Consider the following 17,797-nt stretch of genomic DNA (forward strand, 5'->3'; position numbering starts at 1 on the left):
GGGCTGGTGCCCATTTGGCAAGTGCTCCTCTCCCTGCCCAAGTCCCCATCAGACACCCTCATCTCCCTGGGTATTTTTAGAAGCAAACTGCTGTTTAATTATGAGAAGGAGAAAGGCGACCACAGAGGGGAAGCCAGGCAGCAGCGATAGGGCAGCTCCTTCCGCAGACAGGGCCAGCGGGGCTCCAACCACCAGGACCAGCCATATCCAGGGGATCAGTGCAAGGCCCCCATCCCAGCACCGTTCCACTGGGAGCTTCCACTGACCCCAAAATTCATGCCACAAGCCTCCATGTGTAGGGCCAGCAAGTGCAGGAGATGGCCATGGGATCCTTGCCTCTGCGAGTACCCCTGTCCCTTCCAGACCCTCTGACCAGCTGCACCCACCCCAGCAGGGAACATGGGGGACGGTGGGGAATGGCATTCCTGGGGCTTCATCTCCCAGGCGCCGGTGGCTGTTTTTAGATGAGTGAAAGTCCGATGTTTGGAGGTTTTCTATTTTGAGCATAAAGCTGGAGAAGTGGAGCAGCTCCTGACCCCTGGGTGTCGGCGCAGCACAGGGCAGCGAGCAAGGCAGGGCGGGTGCAGGGCCCCTGCCACCCCTGGGGGGATGTGGTTGCCCCCGGGTCTTCACCCTGTAGTTCCCCTGGTGGCCTCTTGCAACTCAGGCTGTGCCGGAGCTTGTTCCCATGCTGTGCCATCTTCCACACTCTCCCAAGGGACACGGCATTTCCAGGCCTGTGATGTCATTCCTCCTTTCCCTCCTGCAGCAAGATCCCAGTGAAGCCCCTGAGCAGGATGTGAGGTGTCCCACCCCAGCCCCACACCCCTCATACCACCCACAGAACCCCCACAGCATGGCACAGCTACATGCTGATGGGAAGCGAGAGGGGATGCCCTTGGCTGAGTGGCACAGGTCTTGGACTGGGCTGCTGCGGTGGCATGGCCAGCTCACCCTGGCACTGGTGACACTGCTATGTGGGGGGTTTCATATCCCTGCAGCAGCCTGGGGTCTGTCCCCTGCATGAGGATGCTGGGTGTCATGAGATGGGGAGAGGAACTGGGGTTTGCCTGGCAATGGGAGGGCTGGCGCTTCCCAGAGCTGCCATGGTGAGTTGTCATCACTGGCAGGTCACCCGTGCTGCAAGGGGGACAGATGGGTGACAGCAGGCCTGGTGATGGCTCCTGCTCACTGGGCTCCTGGGAGGCAGATGCCAGCCCTGGGCACAGGCTTTGGCCTCGCTTTATTCAAACCCTCGTTTCCAAAGTACCTTGAGGTGCTCCCCAGCGCTGCAGTCCAGGGTCCATGGTGGGGCCGGGCACTGCCAGCTGCAAGCAGGGCTGGGAGCTGCATCCCCAATGTGCTGGTGTGTCCCTAGGTGCGGTGCTGGCAGGGGATGGCGAGAAGCCGTCGGAAGGCAGCTCGGAAGTCCCGGTTGAAGAGGGTGTAGATGAGGGGGTTGAGGCTGCTGTTGCAGTACCCGATCCAGAAGAAGAAGCTGAAGAGGGGCTTGGAGATGTGGCAGCCATCCCCACAGATAGCCCCCAGGCTGTAGGTGAAGAAGAAGGGGAACCAGCACAGCACAAAGGCACCCATCACCACAGCCAGCACCACGGTGAAGCGCCGCTCCTGCACCCGCATCAGCCGGCGGCGGCACAGCAACACGCTCTGGTGCTGGTTCCGGTGCCTCCAGCCCAACATCCTCATCCCTGGCTCCTTCTTGCTGGCGGCAGCGAGGCGCAGGGAGCGGGTGGCGAGGAGGGCTGCAGCCCTGCGGGTGGTCAGGCGATAGATGCGGCAGTACATGGTGACCATGACGAGGCAGGGCCCGAAGAAGGATGCAGTGCAGGAGGCCAGCACGTACCATGTCTCCTGGCTCAGCTGGCACTCGCGACCACCCGGCCGGGCCCACAGCAGCGGTGGCAGTGCCACCAGGGCCGCCGCAGCCCAAACCGCCCCGATCATCCCCTTCACACGCCCAGGGCTGCGGCGCAGGTTCAGCCGGGCCGCGCGGGTGACGGCCCAGTAGCGGTCGAGGCTGATGGCGCAGAGGTGCCCAATGGAGGAGGTGCAGAGCAGCACGTCCAGCGCCAGGTACAGGCTGCACCACAGGCCCCCGAAATACCAGTAGCCCATCAGCTCGTTGGCCAGTGAGAAGGGCAGGACGAGGACGGCCACAAGGATGTCCGCTGAGGCCAGGGACAGCAGGAACAGGTTCTGCGGGGCCCGCAGGGCACGGCTGGTGGAGATGGCCACCACCACCAGCGTGTTGCCCAGCACAGTGGCCAGCAGGACAGCCAGGGCGGCCAGCAGGATGAGCCCCATGGCTGCAGGTGAGTGTGGGGCACTGTTGCCACTGCTGCCATTACCAGAGGCATTGGAGAGGGCATCGGCTGGCTCCATGCTGGCCCAGCCCCTCAGGTGGATGAAGCCCCATGGGGCTGTTCCCCACCACAGGTGCCCTGCTCACCAGCCCCGATGCATCTTGTGCCACAGCCCCAGCATCGCTGAGTCCTTCTGTGGCCGTCCCGGCCACACCGCTCCAGTACTGACCTGGTCTGGTGGCAAGGAGAGGTCGTCCTGGTCCAGTAGTCACCTGGCCATGCACTCGAGGCGATGGCGCCGGGAGCCCCGAAGCAGCTCCCACCGCAGCCCTGCTGGCTGGGCTGGTCCCAGCCCGGGAGGAGGGCGGGCGGGAAGGAGGAAGGGACAGGCTGATAAATAACACTGGCAGGAGCCCAAGCGTCTGCAGGCAGTGGGAGACGCCATTATTGCCAACACTTAAAGGGCTTCTGCTGGGCTCACCATGGTGGGTGGGCTCCTGCCACAGGCAGCAGGGTGCGCAGTGAGCCAAGGGTACTGCCTGGCTGTCCTGAGCCAACATTCTGCTGATGCCCAGCCTGGCAGCCCTTCGCCAGCTGCCCCACATGCCTCATCATGTGTGGAGCTTTATCCCACTGACACGCTGCTGTGGCACATAATAGTGTGACATAGACCCGGCCATCTCAGCCCTCTGGGGACGAGGCAGGTGAGAGAAGATGCTGCCCATGACACTTTGGTACAATCTGGCTGCAAACTGCAGGTGCAGGGTTCGGTTGTGGCTTTGTCAGTGTGTGTCCCCATTGCACCAGCAGTGTGATGGGTGCAGCGTGTGGTGTGCTGGGCACCACGCAGGGCTGGGCTGTGCAGGGGTGGTGTACGGACAGGAGGGTGCATGGTGGGTGTCTGGTACCGGTGGCTCTGACTGTGGTTCTGACAGGGTTTGCAGAGGCAGGAGCCAGAGACACACATGCAGGGCGCAGGTGCTCAGCATTTATTAGACACCAGCTGAGAAGGGATGGAGGAAACCGGGCAGCCATGGAAGCAGCGGTGCCGGCTAGAGCCGGGTGGCTCCGTGTGGGAGCGGGCGAGGGGAGCCCATCCGGACGGTGGAGCCGGGCACCTCCTCGGGGTAGGAGAGCATGGGGTTGTCCAGCCCCAGCCTGGCCTTGTCCCGGGGAGGGCCCTCGCGCTCCTCCCAGCCCTCGGGGCTGCGGCAGCGGTCGGTGCAGCAGAGGGTGGCCCTGGTGATGAGCCGGTCCAGGGGCTGCAATGAGTGCATCCAGGTGGGGAGGAAGTCCCAGGTCTGCAGGCATTTGGGCAGGCGGCCAGGGCTGTGTGCCTGCAGCACATTCACCAACCCCACGAAGAACAGGAGGCTGAGGAAGGGTGCGCCCACCCCCACCAGTGCCCGCCAGCCCGCCATAGAGATGCCAAAGATGAGGGAGGGCAGCAGGAGGAAGCAGATGATGAGGTACAGCACGGCAAACCAGCGGTACTTGGCCGTGCGCTCGCCCAGCGCCTTGGCCATGCGGATGGGCAGGCGGGTGAAGGGCAGGGGGTACCACAGCAGGATGCCGGAGATGTTGAAGAAGAAGTGGCAGAGGGCGATCTGCAGGGATGGCATCACAAGGGGGTCAGGCACATGGGCTTCCCCCAGCCCCTGCTTTGCCCAGTGCCCCCCGCCAGCCCAGCTATGCCTCCGGGGTTGCCTGTACCTGGAAGGAGCTTGCCAGCTTGTCCCCCGGGCTGGCCAGGGCAGCCAGGATGGCGGTGGTGGTGGTGCCAATGTTGGAGCCCAGGGTCAGTGGGTAGGCGCGCTCGATGCTGATCACCCCTAGGCCTGTGGGACAGGCACCCATCCCGTCCCATCACTCCTCACCAGTGCCATTCCCACAGTCTCACAAAGAGGCACAGCTCCTCTCACCCCTCCAATTAGCACCAATGGGCCACTGTGGCTGGGAGCAGCACATGGCAGGGACAAGGCATGGCTGGGACTCACCTATCAGGGGTGTGATGGCTGAGGTGAAGACAGAGCTGCTCTGCACCACAAAGGTCATCCCAGCACCCACCACCATGGCGAAGTACCCGGTGAGCCAGCTGAGCGGGTGCGGGAGGTCTGCCATGACATGGGCATGGGCATGGACGCAAGCATAGACATGGACACATCAGCTGGGAGCAGCCTGTAGCTCCTGGATGGTGATGGGGAGGGGTCTGTGGGGATGGAAGGCGGGGATAGGGATGGAGACTGGGGCAGGCAGGGTTCCATCGCACTCACCGGTGTTGATGACCTTCTGGATGGCTTTAGCCACTTGCCCCTTGAGCAGGGAGTTGAGGAGTTTGACCAGGAGGATGAGGCATGTGCAGAGCACGACAAGGGACCCGGCCAGCAGCACCAGCCCCACGGCCAGGTCAGGCAGCGGCGTGTCAGTGAAGAGGTGCTCACCTGCCCCACAGCATGGCTGGGAGAGGAGCTGGGGCCGGCCTGGCCCTGCTCACAAACCTGCCCTCCAGGACAGCCCCACACCTGGACCCCAGCCCCAACATGTCTTGGCCCTACATCACATCACTGCTCCAGCCCCATGCCCAGCATCTCTCCAGCCCCAGTCCCATCTGCACCCCCCCAGCCTCATGACCTCTGCTCCCCAGTGCTGCCCAAGCCCCACTCACACTTCTGCCTGGTGATGTTTTGGAGGCTCTCGAGGCCCTTGGTGCTGCAGTGGCCAGGGCCTGTGCAGTTCAGGGGGGGAGCAAGCTCCACAGCAGCTGTCTGCAGGGAGAGGGTGTTTGCAGTGCCTCCACAGAATCCTCAGCCCCTGCCCTCCTGCCACGCTCCATGGGATGGTTTAGTGGCCCCAGCAGAGCCATGGGCTGCTCACCTGCACATGTGCAGGACCACACCAGATGCGGATGAGGCTCCGGTTGCGCAGGCTCTCATCCCCCGTTGCAATGCCGGTGATCACTGACTTGTCCAGCTGCAACAACACATGGGTTGGAGGGGGCCCTTGGGGCTGACAGCACCCGCAGCCTGGGGACATCACTGGGATGGGGGCACCACTGTTGGCCTGGGGATGCTTGGGTACAACCACGGTCAAAGGGACATCCACCAGCCTGGGAACACCACCCCTGGGGACGCCACAGCTGAAGAGACCTGGATGATGAGCTTGGTGAAGGGCTCTGTGATGATCTTCAGCAGATCAGGGGCATCCTTCCCACTACGGATGTTGAAGGTGGCCACCACCAGGCGAGTGACGTGGTGCAGGTACCCTGTCGCCACCTCCAGCGGCAGCAGCACCAGCACTGACAGCCAGTTGAAGCAGTCGTGCACCGTGGCACCGGCAAAGGCCCTGTGCAGAGGAAGCCATCACCATAGGGTGGCCCCTGGGGAGCAGCTCCCAGCCCCCCAAGTCCCTCTGCCCTGACCAGCTCTCACCGTTTGAACTCACTGCGGTCACCAGCCTGCATGAGGGCCACAATGGTGTTGGTGACGGAGGTGCCAATGTTGGAGCCCATGATGATGGGGATTGCAGAGCGCACCTCCAGCACTGGGGACACAGAGACCTGTTAGCCCCATGTGGCTTGGCTCAGGGTGATCCCATCCAGCTACCCTATTCCCAGTCTCAGGTAACCCAGGAGTCCTGTGGGTGCACTCACATCCTGAGGAGACCATGCTGACGATGATGGAGGTGGAGGTGGAGGAGCTCTGCACCAGCACAGTCACCAGGATGCCCACCACCAGCCCAGCCACGGGGTTGGAGAGGATGGCGTTGTCCTTGAAGATGTCTCCTGCCACCTTGCCTGCAAGGAGCATGAGCAGCAGCATGCTGGCACGGTGGATGCCAGGCACCCAGGCACCCCCACCACCCTACCTCCAGCCAGCTGGAAGGCAGAGCTGAGAACATCCAGGGAGCACACGAAGAGGTACAGGAACCCGAACATCAGGGGCACCTTGAGAAGGGAGACACAGATGGACTGGACCCTGGCCCAGTACCCCAGCTCTGCACAAGACAAGAGAAAGTGTTAAACACTGGTTGTGGCGCAGCCCTGGCTCCCTGGGCTCTCGCAGCCCTACACCATCCTCCCATGGCAGGATGGGGCTCGTGTCCCCAGCCATGCCACCACTCCCTGGGTCCCATCCATCTCCTCCCACCCTTGAGTACCTTGTACCCCCTGCCTCCCTCTGGCAGGTCTCTGTGGTGTTCCCCAACCTGGGTGCTGTGTGCCCGGGGTCTCACCTGGCTTCTGCAGCTCATCCAGACCAAGCCGGGGCCCCTGCCAGGGCAGCGTGTCCAGCTCGTACCGCTCCCGGCCCTCGCGCAGGCGCCCCGGGGAGCCGGGACAGAGGAAGCCATGGTCAGGGCAAGGCACCGCTCCCACAGTGAAGGGGCAGGAGTGGGCACCCGGCAGCCGGTGCAGGGCTGGGGAGAGGGGACAACCGTGTTACAGCCCCATCCTCCTGTAGAGGAGAGCCGGGAACTGCCTGGGCCAGGATCTGGCCAGAAGCAGAGCTGAGCACAGCGGGGTGAGGAAGAGGAGGAGGAGGAGGAGGAGACTGGGGGCACCTACCTTGGGGGCTGGGGCAGTATGCGAACTGGGGCCCGTGCATCACCCTTCCTGCCCGCACCGGGCAGCGAGGCAGCACCGGGCTCTCCCTGTGGTACGGCAGCATCGCTCCTGCTGAGGCTGAGCAGAGGCAGCCACGTGTCAGCACAGCTGTGCTGCAATGACCACCACAAGCCTCCCCAATCCCTGCAGTGCCGGCACCACCGAGGAGCACCATCCCATCACCCAGTGGTCCCCTGGCCCACCAGTCACCACCGTGCCAGCCCAGTGAGCTCCTGCAAAGGCAGGCAGGAGACATGGGGAGGGGACCACTCCTGCCCAGTGGCCTGCTCACCTGAGGCTGGCCTGGCACTCAGGGCAGCACTGTGTCCACATGCCACATCCACATGTCTCTCCAGCGAAGTAGCCTGCGAAACACCACAGCCCTTTATACTCATGCCAAGAGCAAAGTCTAAGGAGCCTGCATTGCCCCTCGCCTCTGCTCGCCGCTCACCTCCTCCCCAGAAATTCCTGCAGTTAATGGGTAACCCCACAGCATCCCCATCAGCTGCAGCACTGCGGTGGGATAGGGCACATGGCACCGGGTACCGGTGCACCTCTCCCTGCCTGAGGCTCAGCATCGGCCTTGAGCAAGTGGCAGCCAGTGGTAGGAGGTCAGACAAGGCAGAGCTGGAGCCCAGTGCCTGAGAGGCAATGCTAGAGCAGCCTCAGCTCTCCATCACTTGGTGCTGGGTTCTTCATGCCCTGCACCAGAGGAGGAGGGCTCAGTGCTGGTGCTGTCAAAGTGTCCCAAACTGGAGGAGAGGCCACACATACATCCACCTTCCTTGGAACCATCTGAGTATCAGTTCTGCACAGGACGTGTAGTCCTCGCTGCCTGGGCATTGGTGGTGGGTTACATCAGCATCAGTGTGATCCTTGTGCCCTGTCGCTGCTGGTGATGGTGCCACATGGCCTGTCTCAACCCATGCCAGCAGCTCGGTGTAGAACAACCTGCAGCACTGTGAGGGCTGCATGAGGCAGAGACTGCGTTTTCCCAGCATGTGTGATAGGGTGGGCAGGAGGGGAGCGACGCCAGCGCTGCTGTCACCACCTCCTCGATGATGTTTATCATTACCTGCTGTTTACGCACCTCTAGCCAAGTTTCCATCCACCCACAGGGTGCTCAGTCAGCTCCTGTCCACGTCTGCCCGGGGAGAGCCAAGGGCCAAAGGCTCCTCCGGCCCAGTGACTGCGGGGAGTGGGCATAGAGAGTCCACACAATCACCACATCCTCATGCCTCCATCACTGGGCACTCCCAGGACCCATCACCACAGACAAGCCAGCTGCAATTGTATGGGGAGAGCAAGTGGAGGTCCCTTGGGTACCCCAGGGTGCTCCTGCCACTGCTGGACCATCACTGAGCCTCCACCAGGTCACAAACCAATGGAGCCAAACGCCAGGGAGGTGCCACAGCAGGGTACACAGCAGAGGCAGAGGGTTGGGGACCTGTTTGTTCATGGGGCGCAGCCAGTGGCACCCACAGAGCCCTGTGCCAGGCTGCAGTGGGCTGGAGGACAGTGTCCGCACTTGCCCTGTGCCCGGGGGCTCTTGGCTGGCTGCCACACAATCATTAACGCAGTGAGGCCCTGGCAGCTCTGGCTGTCACTCATTGACAGGGTCAGGGCTGAAGTCCTTGGCCATGCCGGCCCCACAGCTTCCCCTACACCATCAGCAGTGCTGGGAAAACAAGCTCCTGGCACCGCTCCTTGCTGCAGGGCAGGGTGGCACTAGAGCCGAGGGCTGACTCCAGCCCTGCCCTGGCCCTGGGGTGGCTCTGCGGGGTATGGGAAGGCTGGAGGGACATTACTGCCCGGAAAAGTACCGTCTGGCTTCAGTGGTGGAGGAAGGAGAGGAATGCACGTCAAGGCAATGCTTTTTATTTCCCCTGGTTTCACAGGACAGACAGGACTGAGCAGCACCACAGACACAGAGGGCTGTGAACAGGGCTGCAGGGCTGCAGCTGGCCACGGCAGTGTGGGGCTGGGTGGCCATGGCCCTTGTCCCTGCGTGAGCTACAGGGCTACCTTGGGTCACCCTCTGTCTCTTGCCGGGCAGTGGTGGCAGAGCGGTGACCCCAGGGCACAGCCAAGCAGGGCCCCAGCATGTGAGGACAATGGAGGGATCACTTGGCTGTTGGGGGGAATGCTTCCATCACAGACTGGACCTGGGACCTCTGGGGACATGGGGCTGCTGGGGATGGGGACCTGTAGAGCACAGCCAGGTCTGGCAGAGCTGGGCTCAAGGTTACAGCCCAGCCCAGCCGCTGGCAGAGATGGCAGGCTGGGCACACGCTGGGTACCTGCACACAGGCTGAGATGCTCAGCACCCAGGGATGCTGCATTCCTCTGGCATTAGAGAGCTGAACACCTCCAGTCCTGACCAGGCTGGGGCAGGGGACCTACTGGGATCTGCTCCTGTGGGTTGCTTCAGCAGACACCCAGGAGCCACAGGGTCTCTCTGCAGGGGGGAGAAAGGCTCCTTTGGCACGACCTGTGGTCTGTGTGGCGCAGGAACCAGGCACCCTGCTCCACAGCAGTGCTGTCATGGCATTATCAGGCCCAGCCATACTCACACAGTGTGGACAGTAACAACCTGCTCTGCAGGGCCTGCAGGACCATGCACTCCAACTATGGGGAATCCCTATTCCTGCAGGGTCAGGGACCAGATCCAGCCCGCAGCTCTGGACACTTCTGACCCTGCCTGCCCACAGCACTAGGGTTGGGGCTGCCACCCCACCCTTTCTATCCTGAACACCTTTTGGTTAGAAGGGTGCTTTCCCTACCCAAACAGTCAGTGGGGCTCTGCCAGCCCAGCACAGGCAGGATTTGCTGGGCGGGCAGCTCTGCCACAGGCACTGGGTAGGACAGTGCCAGGCACGTGAGATGTTGCAAAGTGCTTTGCAACGAGGGTTCAAACTATGTACAGGACACCCTTAACGTGCACCAGGATGTGACCCACTGAGGGGCAATGGCAGCTGCTCAACCACTCACAGTGACACGACACGACAGTTTGGGGCAGGACGTGGAGGATCTGTGGTCCGGGCAGTGTTGGCAGTGCAGGGCAGGGGCTGGTTGAGCCCATGTTGAACCCCGGCATGGCCCGAGGGCACCACGCACCGGTGCAGACGTGCAGCAGAACTCATCGGAGCTCGTGGTCAACTGGAGGCTGAACTGGAATGGGTTCTGCGGGCTGGGGATGGCTGCTCCCCTCAGAGCCCGGGCGATCCGGCCCCTCGCAGGCGCTGCTGTCCTGCTCAGGGAGCTGGAGGAAGTCAGGCAAGACCAGGTCCTCCTTGGAGAGCAGCCCACGTTGGTCGTTGGCCCGGCAGCTCTGGGCACGGTTCAGCAGCTCCACGAGCCCTGGGGGAATGGAGGTTGTGTGCCTGGCACTTGGGCTCTTGTGCTAACAGCTGCCCTCACCAACTGATGTGACCCTGAACATGTCACAGGTACAGCACCCACACCTTGTCCCTGCTCCATGCCAGCACCCATGCATATCCCCAGCATACCAGGGAACCCTGGGGCCCTCACAGCTCATGCCCAGCTTCACAGGACACTGCATCCACCCCCAGCAGACTGGGGGCCCTGAGTCTCTCACCCCATGTTTTGTGCCAGCCCCTCAGGTTTCAGACACACCAGCTCTCACCTTCCAGGTCATAGGTGCGGCGGTTCAGGTTTGTGGCAGCAGAAGAATGGGCCCGAGAGAAGGAGGAAGACATCTCCCACAGTGTATCAGGCTCTTCTCCTGTTGGGCTTCCCTCCTGTGATGAGCAGCCCAGGCTTCACCCATGGGGCAAGGAGGCAGCACTGCCACATCCCCATCACCCTCCCACAGCCTGGCTCCCCCCTTCTTGCCCTCTGTCCAGCCCTGTGCTATGTGCCAGTGTTGCAGCAGGACATATGTTCCCCATGGACCATGGCAGCAGCCTTGGGGCATCCCTGAGCAGGGCAGTGGGATTTGAGCTCACCTCACTCCTGAGTGGGGATGGGGCAGCCGCAGCACTCCCTGTCACTCGCATGTCTGCAAGATAAGTGATGCTCAGTGTCTCATGCCAGTACCCCAATCCTGGCCCAGACTGTGACGGGATAAAGCCCATCCCACGGAGCAGGAGCTATGGCCAGCAGAAAGCAGCCTGGCCCTGTGAGTGCTCTGTGGTGGAACATGGCTTGGAGGAGGACACTTTACCTGCTGGCGTTTCCAGGACAAGTTTCTGAGCAGCCACTGTGCTGACCAGCATCTCGAGGTCCAGGGCAGCCAGCTCACCTTGCTGCAATGTGAAGGACCAGCAAGTGTCACACTCGCTGTGGCATGGCAAAGGCAGCCAGGCTGAAGAACCTGTGAGCTCCCCAGCCAGACCCTGCTGGGTCATGGGCTGGACAGTGCAGAGCACACCCATGGGTCCCCCTCTCAAGCTCACAGTGGATGTGGTGCCATGGCCCATCTAAAACATTGGCATCCCTCCATGTGCCTGCAGTACAGACCACTGCTCCTCAACAGCCCCTGGCCCAAGCCCCAGACCTGTTTCCCCCCCCGGGATCCTGTCTGCAGGAGGCTGGGTGAGTGCTCACCCTCCGCAGCAGCACCAGCTCCACGCTCACACCGTACTTCCCCAGCACAGGCTGCAGAGCTTCCCGGATGCGCTTGGTTGACTTTGCTGTGATGCGGATGGTCTTCTTGAGGGAGGAGATTTCCAGGCTGTGGATGGGGGAGAAGAGGCTGCCTGGAGGCAAACACAGACAGGCAGGGGCAGAGCAAGGGGTTTGGGACTGCCTGGGGGCAGTTGGGTGTGGGTCACAGTGCATGGCTGCACATGATGTGGACCAGACGTATGAGAAACAGCATCAGCCCCAAAGCTCCCACTCACTCAAAGCTTATCCTGTTCTCCAGCTTCACTTCCTGGTCTGCCAATACGGAGCACTCCTGGTCCAGCACCAGCGCTTTCTGCAAAAGCCAAACCATAAGGAGAGAGCAAGCAAAACAGCCCGTGGTCCCAGCCTGGAGGCAACATTCCTCTCTGCCCCTCCTACCTGCTCATTCCCCACCAGGTAGACCTTGATGTCGGGGAGGCTGAAGCCACGTTTCTCACAAATCCCCGCCAGCATGTCACGGATGGAGTGGCCAGGCCGGATGGAGGCCAGCGAGGCCGTGCCATCAGGCAGGTACACACAGCAGTACTTCATGGGCTTGGCTGGCAGCTCTGCCTCACTGCCGCCCAGACTCTTCCGATGGCCCTGCAGGAGCGATGCGGCGCGATGAGCCCAGCCGGTGGCAGCGTGATGCCGTGGGGCCGGCATGGGGACAACTCACCTCTGTCCAGGGGCTTGGGGCCGTGCTTCCTGAAGACAGGAAGCCCAGGTCCAGGCTGGCAGAGGAGTTGAGTGAGCCCTGGGACTCCCGCCACAGCATGGCACTCCCACCACCTTCTCCCCCATCTAGGACAGACAGAAGGACAGTGATAGGGAATACAGACACTGTCTGGGGGTGGTGTGGTCCCTCTGCCCCACTCGGCACAGCACCTACCTGCCCAGGAGGGCTCCCTCCGCTCTCCCTTCCTGAAGGAGCGGCGGGGGCTGCGGTTGGCACCACTGCCTGCCGTCTCCACACCCAGAGGCAGGGACTTGCCCAGCTTCAGCTTTGACTTCTGGGGTGAACAGAGAAGCATCTCAGCATGGGGACATCCGAGGCTGCCCCTTCCCTTTCGCTAGTCCCCTGCCTGCTTGTCTGTCCTCAGCCTGGGACTGGGTTTGCTCCGAGCAGCAAGGAAGGGACCCAACATCATTTTCTCAGGTGAAGGGACAGGCCCTCGTCCCCTCCTTCCCACCCCACTCACCTTGCTGAGGTCGGGCGGAGGGCTGCTGCTGCGGGAGTGGGGCCGCAGGTCGGGCAGGGGCTGCCCCTGGCTCTCTGCCCGCAGGCAGGCCTGGTAGAGTGGGGATTTCACGAAGCGTGTGTAGCTGTCAAACTTCATCAGGTTAAAGATCTGCAAAAGGAGGACGTGTGTGCTCAAGACCCCGGCCCACCCACAGCTCGCCCCAGCCACTGCCCCGTGGCACAGCCCCATGGTGACAGCAGCGATGCTGGGTGATGTGTGGGGTGGTCCCAAAGCTCCCACCCTGCAGGTGCTCTTGTACCTGGAGCTGCTGGGTGCGAAACATGTCTGGGGAGGGGGTGGCCAGCATCTCCTCCCCAATCCAGGCCTGCTTGTCGATGTTCACGGGACTGATGGAGTGGCTGGAGAGGAACTCATCGTAGATCCGCCGTGCCTCCTGGGCCAGCTGGAGGGGAGCAGGGGGGTCAGGCCGAGGCCAGGAGCCCCTTCCTCACTGCTACCCTGCAGGGAGCTCCTGGTTCACCCCATGGAGGAACCTGAGCCCTGAAGGACTGAGTGTCCCCTTGGGACCAGGTCGGTACCTGGGCTTCAGGATGGGCACTGGAGCCAGGCATTCCCACCCAGTGCCAAGCTCTGGGCGCAACACACCAGTCTCTCCACAGACATACAGCTGAAGGCAGGAACTGTCCCTCCAGCTGTGTGGATCTGTCCCCATGATCCCAATCCAGCTCTCTGCCCTTGGACTCTCTTTTCCTGCCAGCAGCACTCTCGACCCTCTGGCCACTCCACGACGGAGAAGCACACCCTTCAGATACACATCACATCCATCTCCTTATTCCTCCCACAAGAGCACCCAGCCTGCTCAGCCTCCCACAGCAGGGGTCTGCTGGGACATGCAGGCACGACAGCTACTCCCATCCCTGCCCACCTCCTCCCAGCAGCTCTGTGACCATGGCTGCACGGAGGCCAGTACCTGCTGCGTGTTGCTGGCCGGGATCTGCTGGAACCGCTCGCATGCCTGCCAGAAGTAGACATTTTCAGCGCTGAACTCCTTTTTGAGGAACTCCTGTGGGGCAGAGGGAGCTGCTGGCCTGGCTGGCACCGGGACTGTGGGGCAGCCGGTGCCAGTGGTGAGAAGGAGCAGGGACCAAGGACTGGGCTGTGGCACTCACAGTGAAGTAGGTGACAGCCACACGGTCCTGCAGCAGCGTCTCGAAGGATTCAGCCCAGCTGACCACAGACCCCGGAGCAGAGCTGCAGCAGGCAGAGGGTCCCGGCAGGCTGTTCACACTGTGGTTGCTGCCGCGGGCCCTGGAGGCGTTTAACTCTGAGAGAGAAAAAGGGTCAGTCCTGGCAGCCTGGGTGCTCCCCAGTGTCACTCCCATGTCACCAGCAGCTCTCTGTATCTACATCAGTTTCATCCACCTCATCCCAAGCAGAGCCAGCAGCCCTCAGACAGGGAGCACAAGGAGCATCACAGCAGCATCCTTGGTGGGTTGAGCTGGTGATGGCAGAGCTGGCGCTTTCTGGCACGACAGCCTCCCTGCCAGCACTGGCCTCTCCTCCCTGTGTCACCATGACTCCACCAGTGACTCACTTCCCAGGGGAACAAAGCGGATGTGTGGGGAAGGCACCCAGCCAGGGAGGGAAAGTGGGGAGGAAGGGGACCTGGGATGCACACAGCATGGAGGGAAGCTCAGAGGATGGGTAGGGGTCCTGATTTCGTTCACCATTCCTCCAGCCATGACGAGGAACAAACCCAGTGAGAGGAGGGCACAGAAAGTGTCATCTCCAGCTCCCAACCCAGAGGAAACCCTCTCCTGGGGAAACCCAAGGTGACCAAGCATTCCAATGTAATCCCTCCATCAAAAAGATGGAAGTTCCCAGGGGCAACTCCAGCTTTTGAACTGGTTTGGCTGGTGAGCAACTGGCAAGAGAGTCATTTGCAAGAGAAGGTAAAGGTCTCTCCCAGCAAAGCTGGCAGGAGCAGAGGAGGAGTCAGGCTCCTGCTTTGCTGGGCTCCCCACCCTTTCCCTCCTGTCCAGAACAGGGGGTAAGTGCACACACTCTGCCTGTGGGAACATCAGCCACCAGCATCCCGCATTGGAAGGATCCTGCAGCGGGACGGAGATGGGTGAATGGACTGAGATATCTGATACACAACGAGACAGATGGACAGACTCCCTCAGGAAGCCGGGGGCTGTCTGGTACCCAGGTTCTGCTTGCCCCAGGAAGCCTCTCAGCCCTCAGCACCCAAGGGTGCCAGCTGAGCAGGAGGGACAGGCACAATGGGATGAATGGGGGTATGGTGAGTCCCTTTCAGAGGGCTCATCCCAGCACCGCGGGGGCCCGGCCATGCACTCGCCCATGGCACAGCCTGTGCTGACACAGGACCTGGCTCTCTGCTGGCTCCTTGCCCCTGGCATCATGCTGCCTCTGGCTTCCCCCTCCCCTGCCGATGATGCTGGGCTCCAGCAGAACAAAGAGCAGTCTTACCTCCATCTGACACAGCCGGACCCTGTGGGATGGAGAGAAGAGAGGTGAGAGGGGCCACACGGCACCTGCCAGCGTGGTGGAGCGGTACCCAGGTGAGCAGCACCACCAGGGCAAGACCAGTCCAAACCCAGGACACAGGTTGCCTGCAAACACTGCTCTTGTGATAGCTGGAACCAGAACGGCTGTCCCATGGCAGAGGCAGGACAGCAGTGAGCAGGGGTGGGGGGTTACAAGGGATGCACCGCTTTTCTTCCACCTCCTGCACATCTACTTCCCTGGGGCCAGGCCAGCAGCTGGGAAAGGGCAGATGCTATCGGATGTAACCCTGCCACCGCTGCCCAGAGAGGAGAGAAGCAGCCTCCTCAGCACAGGAAGAGGAGGGGAGGAGGGGAGGGAAGGAAGGACAACCACAGCCCTAGGCAGGCAAACTGCCTGCTCCCTCCTTCCTTGGGGCCGGGGCTACTGGAGTTGCAGATGCCCCAAACTAGGGACTGGAAGCTGCTAGCCCAGGGCTCAGCAGGACAGGAAGCCCTACAGCACCCCTTGGGCCATCCCAGATACCAGCCATGGGGACGTGGTACCCCAGGACCCACAGCAAGCAGGGACATGGGCAGAGCCTCCACAGTCAAAGCCCAGCCAAGAGGTGCTGCCTCTCATCGCCTGCCTGGGGCCCTACTGAAGTTCTCCCCACCCTGCCAGCCCCACACACCCCAGCCTACCCTGCACACCGCCTGCTTGTCCCCATCCCAGACCCACACACCCCAGCCTCACTATCCCACTCTTCCCTCTCCTTTCTTCCCCACCCCATATCCCGCTGCCACGCCCCTTACTCCAGCCCCACATATCTCTATCTTGCCGGCTCCTTGCTCTTCCCCATCCCAGCACTGTTAATTCTTGTAACCCCATCCCCATATGCCACTGTTTGTCCATTACCCCAGTGCCATACACCCCCACTTACATTGCTGTCTCAGACTCATAAACCCCTGTCTGCTTATTACTCCATCCCCATATGTCCCTCCCTGCCTGCTCCTATACTGCTGTCTGCCCTAATACCCCTCTACATCTCTGCTTGCTTTGAATACCCAAGTGCAGTGCCCAGCCCCAGAATTTTCACCTGCCTTTATCCACCCCACACCCCTGTGCCTGCCCGGTACCCAGCTGCACAGTGCCTGCCTCCTGCCCAGCCCCATACACCCCTCTGCCTGCCCGGCACTCAGCTGCACAATGCCCCGCCTGCCTCCTACCCAGCCCTATACAGCCCTCTGCCTGCCCGTTATCCACCCCACGCTCCCCCGCCTGCCCGGTTCCCGGTCCCAGTCCGTGCCGCCGGGTGGGGCATCCCCGGGGGATGGAGAGCGGCGCCCGTGGCCAGGCAGGGACTCACCATGTGGCCGTTGTGGACCAGCAGCAGCTTGGCCTTGCCCTGCATGCCTGGCACCGCCCGGCCGAGCGCGCTACCGGCGCGGCCCGCGGCCCCGCAGCATCCCCGGCGCGGCTCTCCCGGCGCTCCCCGGCACTACCGCTTTCGGCTGCCACAGGAAGTGTCGCCTTGGGAACCGAGACCGCAGCGGGGGGAGCGGAGCCGCCCTCCCGCCCCGCGCCGCCGCCACCGGCCCCTGCACCGCCCCGGCAGGCACCGGCTCCAGCGCCGCGACAGGCGGTGCCGCTGCCCCGCCGCATCCCCGTCCCTGCCGCCATCTGCATCCACATCCGTGGCCCCATCTCTGTCTGCATCCCTGTTCCCGTCCACATCCACATCTTCATCCCTTTCCCCATTTCCATCTGCATCTACATCCATGACCCCATCTCTGCCTGCATCCTGTTCCCATCCACATCCACATCTCTATCCCCATCCCTATCCCTTTCCCCATCTCCATCTGCATCTACATCCATGACCCCACCTCTGCCTGCATCCTGTTCCCATCCACATCCACATCTCTATCCCCATCCCTATCCCTTTCCCCATCTCCATCTGCATCCACATCCACAACCCCATCCCTGTCTGCATCCCTGTTCCCATCCACATCTACATCTCCATTTCTGTTCCCATCCCTGTCCTTACCCCTGCCTCCATCTGCATCCATATCTGCATCCCTGTTCCTAACTGCATTCCCATTCCAGTCCCCATCCCTATCCCTGTCCCTGTCACCATCCCAATACCCATCCCCAACTCCACCCCTATTCCTGCCTCCATTCATATCCATGATCCCATTCCCATCTCCCTGGCAGCAGCACCGGCACGGCCCTCAGGGCCACCCCCAGGCCCATTGCACGGCATGGGGCTGGGAGGCAGCCGCGTGCAACCAGGGCATGTGGCTGCTCCCAGCCCTGTGCCATGCAATGGGCCTGGGGGTGGCCCCGAGGGCCGTGCCGGTGCTGCTGCCAGGGAGAGCTGCCTGCACCACGGATGCTGGCAGGGCCCGGCAGAGGAGCAGTGGACTTGCCGCTTGGAGCCACCAAACTGATGCCTAAGCAGTTTTGCCCATCTCCTAAGGTCGGGGTTCCATGCTGATCAGCAACCACAAACCAGTCAAGGATATTTTAGG

General features: G+C 62.2%; 3 protein-coding genes across 6 annotated transcripts; all 3 read right to left on the reverse strand.

Moving 5' to 3' along the window:
- Positions 1 to 71: 71 nt before the first annotated feature.
- Positions 72 to 2,980, reverse strand: LOC134158036 (alpha-2C adrenergic receptor-like). Of its 3 annotated transcripts, none has more exons than XM_062607632.1 (2): positions 1,271 to 2,980; positions 72 to 763 (listed from the first exon to the last, which is right to left on the reverse strand). In XM_062607632.1, exon 1 carries the CDS (start codon positions 2,401 to 2,403, stop codon positions 1,375 to 1,377), a length of 1,029 nt encoding a protein of 342 aa, XP_062463616.1. In that variant the 5' UTR covers positions 2,404 to 2,980; the 3' UTR covers positions 72 to 763; positions 1,271 to 1,374. The 3 variants fall into 3 exon arrangements, with proteins under 3 accessions (XP_062463616.1, XP_062463615.1, XP_062463614.1); XM_062607631.1 differs by having other exon boundaries at positions 72 to 1,140; XM_062607630.1 differs by having other exon boundaries at positions 955 to 2,980.
- A 10-nt stretch (positions 2,981 to 2,990) lies between these two features.
- Positions 2,991 to 7,435, reverse strand: SLC34A1 (solute carrier family 34 member 1). Of its 2 annotated transcripts, XM_062607627.1 has the most exons (14): positions 7,376 to 7,435; positions 7,217 to 7,289; positions 6,886 to 7,002; positions 6,555 to 6,737; positions 6,189 to 6,317; positions 5,974 to 6,117; positions 5,753 to 5,864; positions 5,471 to 5,666; positions 5,199 to 5,294; positions 4,990 to 5,089; positions 4,598 to 4,765; positions 4,322 to 4,511; positions 4,038 to 4,162; positions 2,991 to 3,931 (listed from the first exon to the last, which is right to left on the reverse strand). In XM_062607627.1, the coding sequence occupies exons 1-14, from the start codon at positions 7,424 to 7,426 to the stop codon at positions 3,006 to 3,008; spliced, it is 2,610 nt and encodes an 869-aa protein (XP_062463611.1). In that variant the 5' UTR covers positions 7,427 to 7,435; the 3' UTR covers positions 2,991 to 3,005. The 2 variants fall into 2 exon arrangements, with proteins under 2 accessions (XP_062463611.1, XP_062463612.1); XM_062607628.1 differs by lacking the exon at positions 7,376 to 7,435 and having other exon boundaries at positions 6,189 to 6,267; positions 7,217 to 7,235.
- Positions 7,436 to 8,786: 1,351 nt separating this feature from the next.
- On the reverse strand, positions 8,787 to 16,784 carry RGS14 (regulator of G protein signaling 14). The gene is made up of 15 exons (XM_062607629.1): positions 16,636 to 16,784; positions 15,252 to 15,273; positions 13,928 to 14,082; positions 13,729 to 13,821; positions 13,057 to 13,200; positions 12,756 to 12,905; positions 12,446 to 12,566; positions 12,233 to 12,357; positions 11,953 to 12,156; positions 11,790 to 11,866; positions 11,494 to 11,620; positions 11,111 to 11,192; positions 10,893 to 10,945; positions 10,571 to 10,685; positions 8,787 to 10,284 (listed from the first exon to the last, which is right to left on the reverse strand). Exons 1-15 carry the CDS (start codon positions 16,678 to 16,680, stop codon positions 10,064 to 10,066), a joined length of 1,734 nt encoding a protein of 577 aa, XP_062463613.1. The 5' UTR covers positions 16,681 to 16,784; the 3' UTR covers positions 8,787 to 10,063.
- Positions 16,785 to 17,797: the final 1,013 nt, after the last annotated feature.

The sequence above is a fragment of the Pezoporus occidentalis genome, unplaced genomic scaffold (assembly GCF_034315485.1).
Source record: "Pezoporus occidentalis ecotype Australia unplaced genomic scaffold, CSIRO_AGI_Poc_V1 ctg124, whole genome shotgun sequence".
NCBI classification, from domain to species: domain Eukaryota; kingdom Metazoa; phylum Chordata; class Aves; order Psittaciformes; family Psittacidae; genus Pezoporus; species Pezoporus occidentalis.

Coding starts and splice junctions, on each gene's coding strand:
- LOC134158036 (XM_062607632.1), bottom strand. CDS start 2,403: ATGGAGCCAGCCGATGCCCTCTCCAATGCCTCTGGTAATGGCAGCAGT.
- SLC34A1 (XM_062607627.1), bottom strand. CDS start 7,426: ATGGGGATGCTGTGGGGTTACCCATTAACTGCAGGAATTTCTGGGGAG. Junction 6,738..6,885: donor ATACTGCCCCAGCCCCCAAG/GTAGGTGCCCCC, acceptor CCCTCTCCCCAG/CCCTGCACCGGCTGCCGGGT. Junction 5,295..5,470: donor TCACCAAGCTCATCATCCAG/GTCTCTTCAGCT, acceptor GTGTTGTTGCAG/CTGGACAAGTCAGTGATCAC.
- RGS14 (XM_062607629.1), bottom strand. CDS start 16,680: ATGCAGGGCAAGGCCAAGCTGCTGCTGGTCCACAACGGCCACATG. Junction 14,083..15,251: donor TCCGGCTGTGTCAGATGGAG/GTAAGACTGCTC, acceptor TTTCTCTCTCAG/AGTTAAACGCCTCCAGGGCC. Junction 12,567..12,755: donor CTCCGCCCGACCTCAGCAAG/GTGAGTGGGGTG, acceptor TGTTCACCCCAG/AAGTCAAAGCTGAAGCTGGG.